The sequence below is a fragment of the Diceros bicornis genome, chromosome 6 (assembly GCF_020826845.1).
Source record: "Diceros bicornis minor isolate mBicDic1 chromosome 6, mDicBic1.mat.cur, whole genome shotgun sequence".
NCBI classification, from domain to species: Eukaryota; Metazoa; Chordata; class Mammalia; order Perissodactyla; family Rhinocerotidae; genus Diceros; species Diceros bicornis.
In genome coordinates, this window is record NC_080745.1 from 94926287 (window position 1) to 94938880 (window position 12594).

At 49.1% G+C, this 12594-nt stretch overlaps 1 protein-coding gene across 1 annotated transcript in view; it reads right to left on the reverse strand.

The window, feature by feature from the left end:
* CFAP46 (cilia and flagella associated protein 46) overlaps window positions 1-12594 on the reverse strand; it is a 126112-nt gene that overhangs the window by 93335 nt on the left and 20183 nt on the right. Inside the window, exons 10-11 of the mRNA XM_058544333.1 lie at window positions 8883-8981; window positions 6442-6632 (exon numbers count right to left, since the gene is read on the reverse strand). Of these exons, the coding sequence (XP_058400316.1) occupies window positions 6442-6632; window positions 8883-8981 (290 nt within the window). The remainder of the gene's footprint in view (window positions 1-6441; window positions 6633-8882; window positions 8982-12594) is intronic.

A 12594-nucleotide genomic window follows, 5' to 3' on the forward strand; every position in this document is an offset into this window, starting at 1 on the left:
CTGGCCAAACCAGGCCGACGCTACACACACAACAGAGAGGTCCACACAGCAGGACAGCCCATATCAGGGAGAACCCGGCAGAGAGGTCCACACGGCAGGACAGCCCGTATCAGGGAGAACCCGGCAGAGAGGTCCACACGGCAGGACAGCCCGTATCAGGGAGAACCCGGCAGAGAGGTCCACACGGCAGGACAGCCCGTATCAGGGAGAACCCGGCAAACCGCTCCCTCCAGGAGACCACCGTGATGACGGTGAGTCAGCAGAGCAGATTTGAATGAGAGAATACATACCCGCCAAAACAGGACAAATGGCACCAGCTGAAAAGGACTTAGAATGAGTAATTTCAGAGTTACTTCTGCTTGCACCTGTGATAAAGTAAGTCTGCCATGCATAACAACCACAGGCTGGACCAGATACTCAAGGCAGCCGTTTCAGGCACTGGGCTCCGAGCACAAGACCGCAGCCCCTGGAGAAGGAAAGTCAGGCATGAGCCCGTGACTGCCAGCTCCGCCTGGGACCGCTTCCTGAGGCACAGAAGGGAGAGCACAGGCCCCGTGAGCCCTGGAAGCAGAGACCAGAGCACGGGCTGCCGAAGCAGCTGGAGTCTGCACGCAGGGATGGAGGGACAGGCTTTGCACAGGGCCCGAGAAGTCTGTGTGTGGGCTCTCGGAGAACCCGTGACCAAGGGCTGGGCTGCACACGTACAGGGTGAGACTGCTCCAGGCTGGAGAAGTAATACTGGATACCAGAGACGCCAGAGGCCATGCCGCGCTGCGGGCTACAGAAAGTTGGCCCAGCCAGAGGGAAGAGACCTGGTGAGTGGCTCACTGACGTTCTGGACATCCCCCCGAGACTCCACGGAGGCGTCTCACCCTAGGAGGAAGGGCCACCCCGTGGAGGAAGGCCTGCTCTAGACCCGCCCAAAGAAAACCGAAAGTCAGAGCCTGCTGAGATCACAGGTGTGACGCGGTGTAGAGGTCGCGGCCCATTGAGACAGGCTGGGAAACACCTTGACATTCCAGAGGTACGGCCCCAACAACACATGAAGCCAATTCCCAGCCAGTAATTGACTGCCTCCTAGAACAAGGATCAACACTTTTCTAAAGATAACAGAATCCAGAGACTGCACAGTGCACTGTACACAATAAAAAATTATTAGTTATGTGGGGAAACAGAAAAATGTAACCCACAGTCAGGACATAAGATGGGCCAGATGTTGGGTTTAGCAGACAAATCCTTTAATGCAGGTATTAATAATACAAATATAAATATGTTCAAAAAGCAGAAGGAAAACAATACTAATGAGTGAACAGATAGGGAATCTCAGCAGAGAAGTAGAAACTACAAAAAATGGAAATACTAGAGTGAAAAACTATAATAACTGAAATGAAAAAATTCCCAGTTGAGCTTACCCGCAGATTGGAGAAGGTAGAAGAGTCAGTGAACCTGAAAACAGATCAACAGAAATTATCCAGTCAGAAGAACAGATTGCAACAGGTGAACCGAGGCAAGGAACCGTGCCTTAGGGACCTGTGGGACAACAGTCAATGTTCCAGCACAAGTGTAGCTGGAGTCTCGGAAGGAAATGAGAGTGACAATGAAGCAGAAACGAATCTGACGTTCTGACAAAAACATCATCTTACATATCTGGTATTTCAGCAAACCCCAAGTGGGATTTTTAAAAAAGGCTCCAAGGAGGGGCTGGCCCCGTGGCTTAGCGGTTGAGTGCGCGCGCTCCACTACTGGCGGCCCGGGTTCGCATCCGGGCGCGCACCAACGCACCGCTTGTCCGGCCATGCTGAGGCCGTGTCCCATACACAGCAACTAGAAGGATATGCAACTGTGACATACAACTATCTACTGGGGCCTTGGGGAGAAAAAGGGAAAAAAAAAAGGAGGAGGATTGGCAATAGATGTTAGCTCAGGGTTGATCTTCCTCACAAAAAAAAAAAAAAAAAAGGCTCCAAGGAATACCATAATCCAAAGGCTGAAAACAACAGTTGGAGACAGAAACTCGAAAACAGAAAGGAGGGAAACACATGTCACATCCAAGAGAACCATGCTGAAATAATTCTTGACTTTTTATCAAAAACTAGAAAGACCAGAAGAAAATAAAACAACCTTTTCAAAGTGTTTAGAGAAGAGGGGCCAGCCTGATGGTGTAGTGGTTAAGTTCACATGCTCTGCTTCGGCGGCCCGGGGTTCAAAGGTTCGAATCCTGGGGGCGGACCCGCACACCGTTCATCAAGCCAGGCTGTGGCGGAGGAAGACTGGCACAGATGTTAGCTCAGGGACCATCTTCCTCAAGCAAAAAGAGGAAGATTGGCAATGGATGTTAGCCCAAGGCTAATCTTCCTCACCAAAAAAAAAAAAAAAAAGCATTTAAAGAAGAAAAATGTCTGTAAACCCAGAATCCAATAACCAGTGAAAATATTCTTCAAAAACAAGGGTGAGGCAAAGTCATTTTCAGATCAACAAAAGCTGAAAGAATTCATCACAAGCAGTCACGCATTGCAGGAAAAAACAAAGGAAGTCCTTCAGGCTGAAATAACACCAGATGGAAACTCGGATCTGTGGAGGAGAGAGAAGAGCCAGTGGGACTGGTAAAGACGTGGATAAATGCAAGAGACGATTGTTTTCTCTGCAATTTTCCTAAAAAAAAACCACTGGCTGCTAAAAGCAAAACAACCGCACTGTATGAGATGCGGTTTATCATATATTTAGAAGTAAAAGACATGAAAACAGCTGCACAGAGAGAGTGGGTGGGTGGACGGAGCGCAGCCTCACAGGGGTTTACGCTTGTGAAGTGGGCAGAGATGCAGCACCGGCCTTACACTACTCTGGTGAGTGAGGAGGTATATTTAGCCCTAGAGCAACCCCCTCCCCACCTCCTGCCGGAGGTATAGCTGAGAAACAAAGAAGCCAATAGAGGAAATAACATAAAATTCTTTAAAAAGTCCCATTAACCTCAAAGAAGGCAGGGAATGAGCAGCAAGTGGAAACAAATAATGAGATTTGACAAATTCAAATTACACTAAATGCAAAGAGACTAGACACTCCAGTTAAAAGTCACAGATTGACATACTAGATAAAAAAGGAAAACTGGGATATATATTGTTGGCAAGACACTCACTTAACAGCTGTGGTTTACACTTTAAAGATACACAGAGGATGAGAGTTGAAAGGATGGAAGAAGAAATGCCGTGCAATAGCGAGCACAAGGAACTGGGAGGCTCTATTAACATCCAGCACAGGAGGCCTCCAGACAACGGAGTCACCAGAGACCAAGAGGTCACAAGAAGACCACAAGCCCAAGCGTGTTACACAGGTTCCAAAGCACACTGAGCAAAGCTAAGAGGGCTACAGAGAGTGGGAGTGGACCTGCAGTCAGAGCTGGGCTCCACACTCCCCTCTCAGCAATTGTTGGAACAAACAGACAAGAAATGGGGAGACCACAGACCTGAGCCAAAGCATCAGCCAATATGATGGATGCTGACATGAGCAGCCCAGACTCCTTCAAGAAGGAAGGACTGTGCCTTCAGCTGCCGGCAGGAACTCCTCAGTGTTCAACCCCCAGAGAGTGTGTGTCAGCTCGCAAACCTTCTACCAAAATACAACCACACAGCACCACCCCGGGGCCAGAGAGCTTCACTGGATTCTATCAAACATTTAAGGAAAATAGCACCAATATTACACAAATCCTTCAGAAAGCAAAGGAAAAAGAACACTGCCCAACTTCCCAATTCATTTTACAAAGTCAGCATCACCTTGACATCAAAACCCGACAAAGATATTACAAAAGAAGAAAATTGCAGGTCAACATCCTCAGGAACATACACATAAAAATCTTTAACAAAACACTAGGAAATCAAACCTGGCAATACATAAGAAAGTGAATATCTCAGGACCACATACAAGATGCAAGGTTGGTTCAACCCTCAAAAATCAATCTGTGTAACTCACCACATCAAAGAAGAAAAGAGAAAATTCACATGATCATTTTAACAGCTGCAGAAGAAATATCTGACAAAATTCAACCCCCATCCATGATAAAAACAACTCAGCAAACTGGACATTTAAAATGTGTGCAGTCTATTGTATGCAATTATATCTCAATAAAGTTGATCAGGAACAGAATTATCAGAGAAAAAGAGGGCAACTAGAAGTTATTTTTTAAAAATCAGGCAAATATGAAAACAACTAAAAGGATATTTTTGGAAATGAAAAATAAAGTCATTAAAATTAAAAAAAGATAGACTAAAGAGAAGAAGAAACAATTCCAGAATTTGTAAAATAACCGAGAGCCAATAGAATGGAGGAAATCTGTCAGAACTCAGTGTGACTGCGCACAGGGCACAGGACCGGGAGGATGTGAAGATGGAGGGATGGGGAAGTGAGGGCCTCGAAGCATGGACGAGAAGCTCCCCATACATCCGAGTGGAATTCCAGAAGGAGAAACTGTTTTTTAAAAGGGTAAAAATCTCCAGATTTGAAGAGAGACGCATCTTCACACAGACAAGACCTCAGGCCAGGAAATGAAGGGTACCCTGAGGACGCTGGTGCACTCCCCTTGCCCGCTGACGACTAGGCCTCCTTGCCCCATCAGGGGGCTCACGGAGGTGACAAAACCACACTTAATCATTCACAGGAGCGGATGGGGCAGGGTGGCTCTCCCCACACCCCTCCCTGCAATCTGCGCCCAGTCTCGAGGCCCTCCTGCTGCTGGCACCTGCTCTCCTGGGTGATCCTCTACACCTTCTCTTCTCTGCCCAGACTCCCAGTCCCCGTCTCCCAGCCTCTCTCTCACTTCTTATTTCTCCCAGAAAATGGAGTAATAGGAGGCCATTCCCACACATCTGCTCGCCCTGCAGGATTGATTCCCCTTGTCTGCGGGGGGATCTTCTGCAGCATCTCCATGTGCTGTGACACCCCGCCAGGACAAAACAGAAGACACTGAGGAACCGAGAAACAGGCAGTGGCTTCACCCACTCATGGCCCCCGCCAGGATGGCACTTTCCCAGTTGTCCCACCCCATGCCTTCTCTCCTGTGCCTGCTCCAACAGGCCCTGCACCTGCCTGGCGTCACTCTCAGCCCGCAGCAGCCCAGGACCCCTCCCAACAAGCCCTTTCTCCACTGGCTGGGACCCACGTCCTCCTCCCACTGCCTTGCCCCTTCCTTCTCGGCCTTTTGAGGGTCCCTCTGCCTTCCTGACCTCAAATGGGGTGCCACTTTGGGCTTGCTCCCTTTCTGGAGCCCAAGGAGACCTCCCGGTCACTGCTCTACAGCCCCCTATTCCCCATGCTCCAGACGCACATTTGCCAAGCCAGCTCACCTCCTCCACCATCATCTCTTGCCCAAACTCCTGCCACCAGCTTTGTGCACAGGCTGTTATCAACAGCAGCAGAACAATTATTTGACACCTCAAGACCCCTCCTCCATTCCAGCCTCTCGGATGCCCACCCCACCTCAGGATAACCCACGTCTCCGGGGCATTGACAAGCCCTCCTTCTAGCCTGTGCCCAGAGCTCAGCTCCTGGGGCTTCACCTTCCTCAGTCCCCAGTTCCCTCCCTTCAGTCTGGGCTCTGACTGAAGGTCAGCTTCTTGGGGGTCAGCTGGGATCACCTGCCCAAAGGAGCATCCCTTCCCTCTCTTCTCTCCCCTCTCTCTGCCTTACTGGCCTTCTGCCTTGCTGGGTGTAGATGGAGGTGCAGGTGTAGGTGCAGGTGCGAGTGTGAGTGTGAGTGTGGGTGTAGATGTAGGTGCAGGTGTAGGTGCAGGTGCGAGTGTAAGTGTGAGTGTGGGTGTAGATGTAGGTGCAGGTGTAGGTGTGGGTGTAGATGTAGGTGTGGGTGTAGACGTAGGTGGGAGTGTAGACCTGTATGTAGGTGCTTTGGCCATGCCCCTTCACTGCGTGTTTCCAGGGTCAGTGCTCAGCAAGTGTGTGATGAATGACTCAGACCCAGTGAGGGCAGCAGGCACACTGTCTTGATCATCTCAGCGCTGGCCGGGGAACCGTGCTGCTCACCCTGACCTGTGAGTATTGCAGACACCAGGGGAGTGGATGCAGGCTTCATGGCGAGCTCTGGGCCACCCTATGGAGCCACCTTGTGGGGCACAGGTGGCCTGAGCCTCATGGCTGCGCTGTCCCCACAGGCTCGCAGGCCCTCGGTAAGGGGATGCAGGCTGCTCTAACTTTACATTAGCAAGTGGTGAAGGGCAGCCTAACCCTGCTCAGGGCACACGGACGGCTTTATCACTCAACAGCCATTCAAGCCCTGTTTGAACACAGGGGGCTTTTCCTGTTTGCATCACTTTTCGGGAAAATGAGTTGGATTTCATCCTTACCCCTTATGGTGCTGAAGGACTCTGCCCTAGCCCTCTCCAGCCCATGCACCACCCCTCTCTGAGGGGACAGCCCAGGACAGAGGTACACAGCTACCTGTCCACCTTCTCCAGGACCTCCACGATGCTGGTCAGCGGCTTCCGCAGGTGGTGCCTCAGGTTGTGCTGCAGCAGAGGCAGACATGTGTTCCACTGCGTGGTGCACACCACCTGGATGACCCGGGGGTCGCCCAGGCGGATGGCTCGCTGGAGCGTAATGTCAAGTCTCCGTATTATATTCAGCTGGGTCTGCACAAAAGACATTAGTTATCAGGCCTGCTGCGCATGCCCGAGCCCAGGAAGCATGAAGGCTAGGAGGCAGCAGGTGGGCAGGGCCCACGGTCTGAGTGTGTCTGTGGAAATGGTCTGTGTGATCTTTTCTATGAGGGACTGGTTGCCTTACAAGACACTTCCTTAAAAGGCTTGGAATGGGCTCTGCACAGCCATGGGAGTGTCTCTCTTCCGTGAACGGATTTGATCCAAGCCTGCTTGTTCCTTGGTCCTACACATTTATTGGGGCCTATGTCTCATTACATTTACTAACCAAACAACATCTCCTCCTGGCTGCGCTACACGCACCCTTCCCAGCAGACAGGCTCTGGTCCCTGCCTTCAGGACCTGTGGACCCAGCCTCACCAGCTCCACCCCTTCCTCAGAGCCCTCAGGGCTGCCCACGGTTCTAATCTCGGCCACGTCCCATGGCTCTGGCTTCCAGCATGCTCGGGGCCTCTCCTCACACTGCTCCTGGGCCATGGGTCCAGCCCAGGCTTGGGACTCACGACTCCGTGCTACCTGGCTACTAAGATGAGTCCGTGAAAGCCTCAAGAACCGATGCCCGAAGCCCCTCCAACCAGTGCCCCCTGAAAAGCCCCCAGCCTCTGAGGTCCTCAGCAGGCAGAGGCAGAGGGACCATGTCACAGCCAGGCAGCCCCCCGCACCACATGCACAACTGCCTCTGTTGCAGTTTATGATCAAATGTGGGGGACAAAGTGTTCTCTATAAATCATCCTCTAAACAACATTTATAAGTGCCGACCATGCACCGGGGAGCGGCACGCGGCCGTCAGCAGTCAGAGCCCTCCCTGGAGCAGTGCAGCACTGGTGCGGCAGCCACGTGAGCAAGCCCAAAAGGACAGCAACATCTGCCAGGGGGCCATGAATGTGCACGGAGGGCCCGTTGAGGGCCTGGAGCCCAGAGCCCCTGGCCGGCGGCTTATCTCCCTGCAGAGTGCTCACAGCACAGGCCAGGTGGGTGACGTGGGGTGTGGAGAACCCGGCCAGTTCCATGAGCTAATCCCAGGGAGCGCCCGCCTCGGCCCCAGATCAGCACCAGCCGCCACGACTCTGCTTCAATAGCTTTCTGTTCCTTTTTTTAAGCTTTAAAATTCTTATGAAAACACAGTCTCAATGATCTCCGGATTCCTTTTCTGGCAGTGGCAGCTGGTCCAGACCTACTGCGTTAGACAAACAGACACCAGAGTGGAGTTGAGCTCACGTCGTCGCTAACTCTTTGCCATCACGTTTAGACGGCTGCTGCTGCACCAACTCATCACCGAGACAGCTGCCTCCTCTCTAACTACAGATGGAACGTTCTAAACAAGTCTCTGGCTTCCAAATGGGGCAAATGGGGAAGAGTGGTTGCAGTGAGCTCAGCACGGCACCTCCTGGTGGGACTCCTCTGGACCTGCCTCCCCCCCCATCCCCAGGGACCCCACCCGCTTCCCCACACACCCCGGGGCCCTCACTTTCCCACCCACCTGGGGTCCCCACCCACCACCCCATGCACCCCAGGGTCCCCGCCTCCCCACCCAACCCTGGGGGGTTCCCGCCTCCCTATCAACCCTTGGAGTCCCTCTTCTCCCTACCCCTGTATCCCCAACTGCCCCTCATCCCTTGCAATGACCTCACCACATCCCCAGAGCCCCTCGAGTTTCTAGGCCCAGTGAGGCTGATGGCCCTACACTACGGAAGGGGGTGACTTTTGCCTTCCTGGACGTGACTCAGGCTGGTAAAGGGCCCTCACGGGGACAGGGTGGCTTTCACCAAGGGCAAGTGTGCGTGGGGGTGGGGGAGAGCAGTTCCACACAGGCTCAGGAGGGCTCGGCTGGAGGAAGGTCTCATCCCAGCCCCCAGCCTTCAGGCCAGCACACGGGCTGCGTGACCCCAACACACCCATGAGGCCAAGGTGGCCCTGGCAGCCGTGGGGGCCATGCTCCATGCCACAGAGGATGATGGTGGCTGGCCCTGGTGGCTCAGGTGCCATCCAGGCTCCTGGAGTTCCTGCCAGAGAGGCCGTGTTCACAGGTGGGAAACTGAGGCACATGGGGCTGGCCTCAAGCCCCTGTCACAGAGGAGCCAGTGGCAGACCCATGGTGAGGCCAGCAGTGGGGTCCCTGCCATGTCCCAGCACCCTCAAACCTGGTACAGACTCAACTCTCACAACTTACAAGAAATCTGCAAACAGTTCAAGTGTGTACTCTGCCTCCTACTCAATATTTACCTCAACAGCCGCTCGGATATAGATTTTAATTTTATTTTCAAGTCTTAAAGCTTCTAATTCATACTCCAGGCATTCAATTTCAATCAGCTTCCCAGGATCCTGCAGGATACAAATAGTTTTTGTATACACAGAGATTTTTAACAAAAGCAATCATGCACATTCATTGACTTCAAAGACCATTTTAAAATACAATTCATGGACTAGGTAGAAATTTAACAAATAAAAATTATAAAATAATACAAAGATATATAAGAAAAACTCCAAAAGGTGCAAAGATTTCAGCAAGAAAGCTACATTTTTTTTTTTACCTTTTTTTTTTTTTTTTTTTTTTTGTGAGGAGATCAGCCCTGAGCTAACATCCGCCAATCCTCCTCTTTTTTTGCTGAGGAAGACGGCCCTGGGCTAACATCGGTGCCTATCTTCCTCCACTTTATATGGGACGCCGCCACAGCATGGCTTACCAAGCAGTACTTCGGTGCGCGCCCGGGATCCGAACCAGCGAACCCCGGGCCGCCGCAGCGGAGCGCGCGCACTTAACCGCTTGCGCCACCGGGCCGGCCCCTTTTTTTACCTTTTTAATAGAGGGGAGAAAAGATAATTTCATTGGACATTTAATTTTTAAATATTTACACCAACTTGAGACAGTGTTTCTGTTACGAAATTTGGCAGACGTGCTTCTTTTACTTAATCTCTGGCAGGGTTCGGATGACAGTGCCCCGTGTGGAGGCGTCGGAGGTGGGAGGGGCAGGGGCCGGGATGTGTCGTCTGGGTGGGGTATGCCTAACTTCTCACAAAACTGCTAAACTGTTTCCCAAAGGGTTGTGCCATTTTACATTCCCACCAGCTGTGTACGAGAGTCCCAGCTTCCTCCACATCCTCTCCCACGTTTGGTATGGTGAGTCTTTTCATCTTAGCCATTCTAACAGGTGCGCAGTGGTGAGAAAATAGAATGTACATATTGGTCTCTGCCCCTGGTTCCAGTATAGGGCTCCTAAAACCCTTGTAATTTCCTAAGTGAGAAGAGCACTAGCGGCACCTTTTGTTCTATTGGGGCAACTCTAGGTCGGCTCCTGGATGGGGGCTGGTCACCAGAAGGACCAAGCCATGATTAGAAGCTTGGAATTCTCAGCTCCACCCCCATCCTTCAGAGAGGGGAGAGGAGCTGGAAATAGAGTTAATGATAGATCATGCCTACGTGAGGACGCCTCCATAAAATCCCAATAGTACGGGGTTCAGGGAGCTTCCAGGCTGGCGAACACATCCACACTGGGAGGTGACGCACCCCAACTCCATGAGGACAGAAGCTCCTGTGCTTGGGACCCTCCCAAACCTCGCCCTGTGTGTCTCTTCATGTGGCTGTTTATCTGTATCCTTTAGCATATCCTTTAATAAACTGGTCAATGTTAAGTCAGTGTTTTCCTGAGTTCTGTGATCTGCTCTAGCAAATTATCAAACCTGAGGAGGGGGTTGTGGGAACCCTGATTTATACAAGTGGGACAGAAGTGTAGGTAACCTGAGAACCTACTACTTATGATTGGCATCTGAAGTGGGGGAGCAGTCTTGGGGGCTGAGCACTTCACTGTGGGATCTGGAGCTATCTCTAGGTAGAGAGTGTCAGAATTGAGTTCAACTGTAGGACACCCAGGTGGGATCGTGGAGGATTGCTTGGGGAGGGGGAAAACCCCCACATTTGGTGACCAGAAGTGTCAGAAGGAAAGCATTCTGTGTGAAAGTAAAGGAGTGACATACAGGAGGTGAAAAACTAGGTTTTCCCAAATACAGTAGTAAACATCATAAGTAATGATACTCAGCATCTTTTTTTTTTTTTTTTTTTTTTGCCATCCATATATCATCATTGGGGAAGTGTCTGTTCAGATCTTTAGCATTTTTTAAAGTTGTTTTTCTTGAGTATTGAGAGTTCTCTACATATTCTGTATAAGTCCTTTATCAGATATATGATTTGCAAACATTTTCTCTCAGTATCTGGCTTGTATTTTCACTTTCTAAACAGTATCATTCAAAGAGCATAAGTTCTTCATTTTAATAAAGTTTAATTTATCAATTTCTTCTTATATGAATTGTGCTTTTGATAACCTATCTAAGAATTCTTTGCCTAACCCAGGGTCACAAAGATTTCTCTTATGTTTTTCTCTAGAAGTTTTATAGCTTTAACTTTTGCATTTAAGTCTGTGATGCATTTTGAGTAATTTCTGTATATGGTGTGAGGTAGGGGTCAATGTTCATTTTTGCACATGTGGTTATTCAATTGCTCCAGTACCCTTTGTTTAAATAACTATCTTTTATCCACTGAAAGACTTTGCACCATTATCAAAAGTCAGTGGACCCTGTGTTTGTGGCTCCATTCTGTTCCATCGGTCTGTGTGACTTTCTCCATGTCAATGTCACACTATCTTAACTACTGTGCCTTCATAACAGGTCTCCAAGTTAGGGAGTGCATGTCTTCTGACATTCTTCTGCTTTTTCAAAGTTGCTTTTAGCTATTCTGGGTCCCTTGCATTTCCATATAAATTTTATAATCAGTTTGTCAATTTCTGAAACACTCCTGCTGGGATTTTGGTTAGGATGGCATTGAGCCTGTTGTTCAATCTGGAGAAAACTGACATCTTAACAATATTGAGTCTTTTGACGCATGTTATTATCTTTGCTTTTAACAGCAATTAACTTTTGAAGAGATTTAAGCATTTTTTAAGTCTTTTATATTTACTCACGTAGTCGCCCTTTCTGGTGCTCTTCCCTATTTTGCACAGATCCAGATTTCCACCTGGTATCATGTTCCTTCTGCCTGAAGAACTTCCTTTAACATTTCTTGTAGTGTAGGTCAGACTCTTTCAGATTTTGTATACTTTAATAAATCTTTATTTTTCTTCTGATTTTGAAAGATAACTTCTCTGAGTGTAGATTTCTGGGGTGACAATATTTTATTTGAAAGATGTTGATCCTATGTCTTTTGGCTTGTATTGTTTCCAACAAAAAGTCTGCTGTCATTCCCAGTTTTGTTCCTCAGCACATAATTTTTTACCCCTCTTTAAAGACCATCAAATTTAGGGGCTGGCCCCATGGCCTAGTTGTTAAGTCTGGCACATTCCACTTCGGCAGCCCGGGTTCGCGGGTTCAGATTCTGGGCATGGACCTACACCACTCGTCAGCCACGCTGTGATGGTGACCCACATATAAAGTAGAGGAAGATTGGCACAGCTGTTAGCTCAGGGCTAATCTTCCTCAGCAAAAAAAAAAAAAATCATCAAATTCAGAACTTTGAACCATTATTTCTTAAAATATTTTTTTCTGTCCCCTCCTTTCTCTCATTTCCTTCAGGGACTCCAATCACATCCATATTGGTCTGCTTCACATCAGCGCACATCTCACTGATGCTTTGCATTTTCTTTTCAGTGCTTCTCCTCTCTGTTTCATTTTGGATAGCTTGCATTACCATATCTTCAAAAGTTTGCTGATCTTCTCTTCTGAAATGTCTAGTCTGCTTTATTTTTTACTTGAAAGTTTTTTTAATTGAGGTATAATGACCAAAAAATTGCATATATTTAAAGTGTAAATGTGATGATTTGATAGATGTATACACCGTGAAATGATCATCATAGTCAAATAAATTAACATGTCCGTCACCTCACATAGCTGGGGTTTTTTGGGTTTTTTGGTGAGAACGCTTAATATCTACACTCTTAGCAAATTTCAA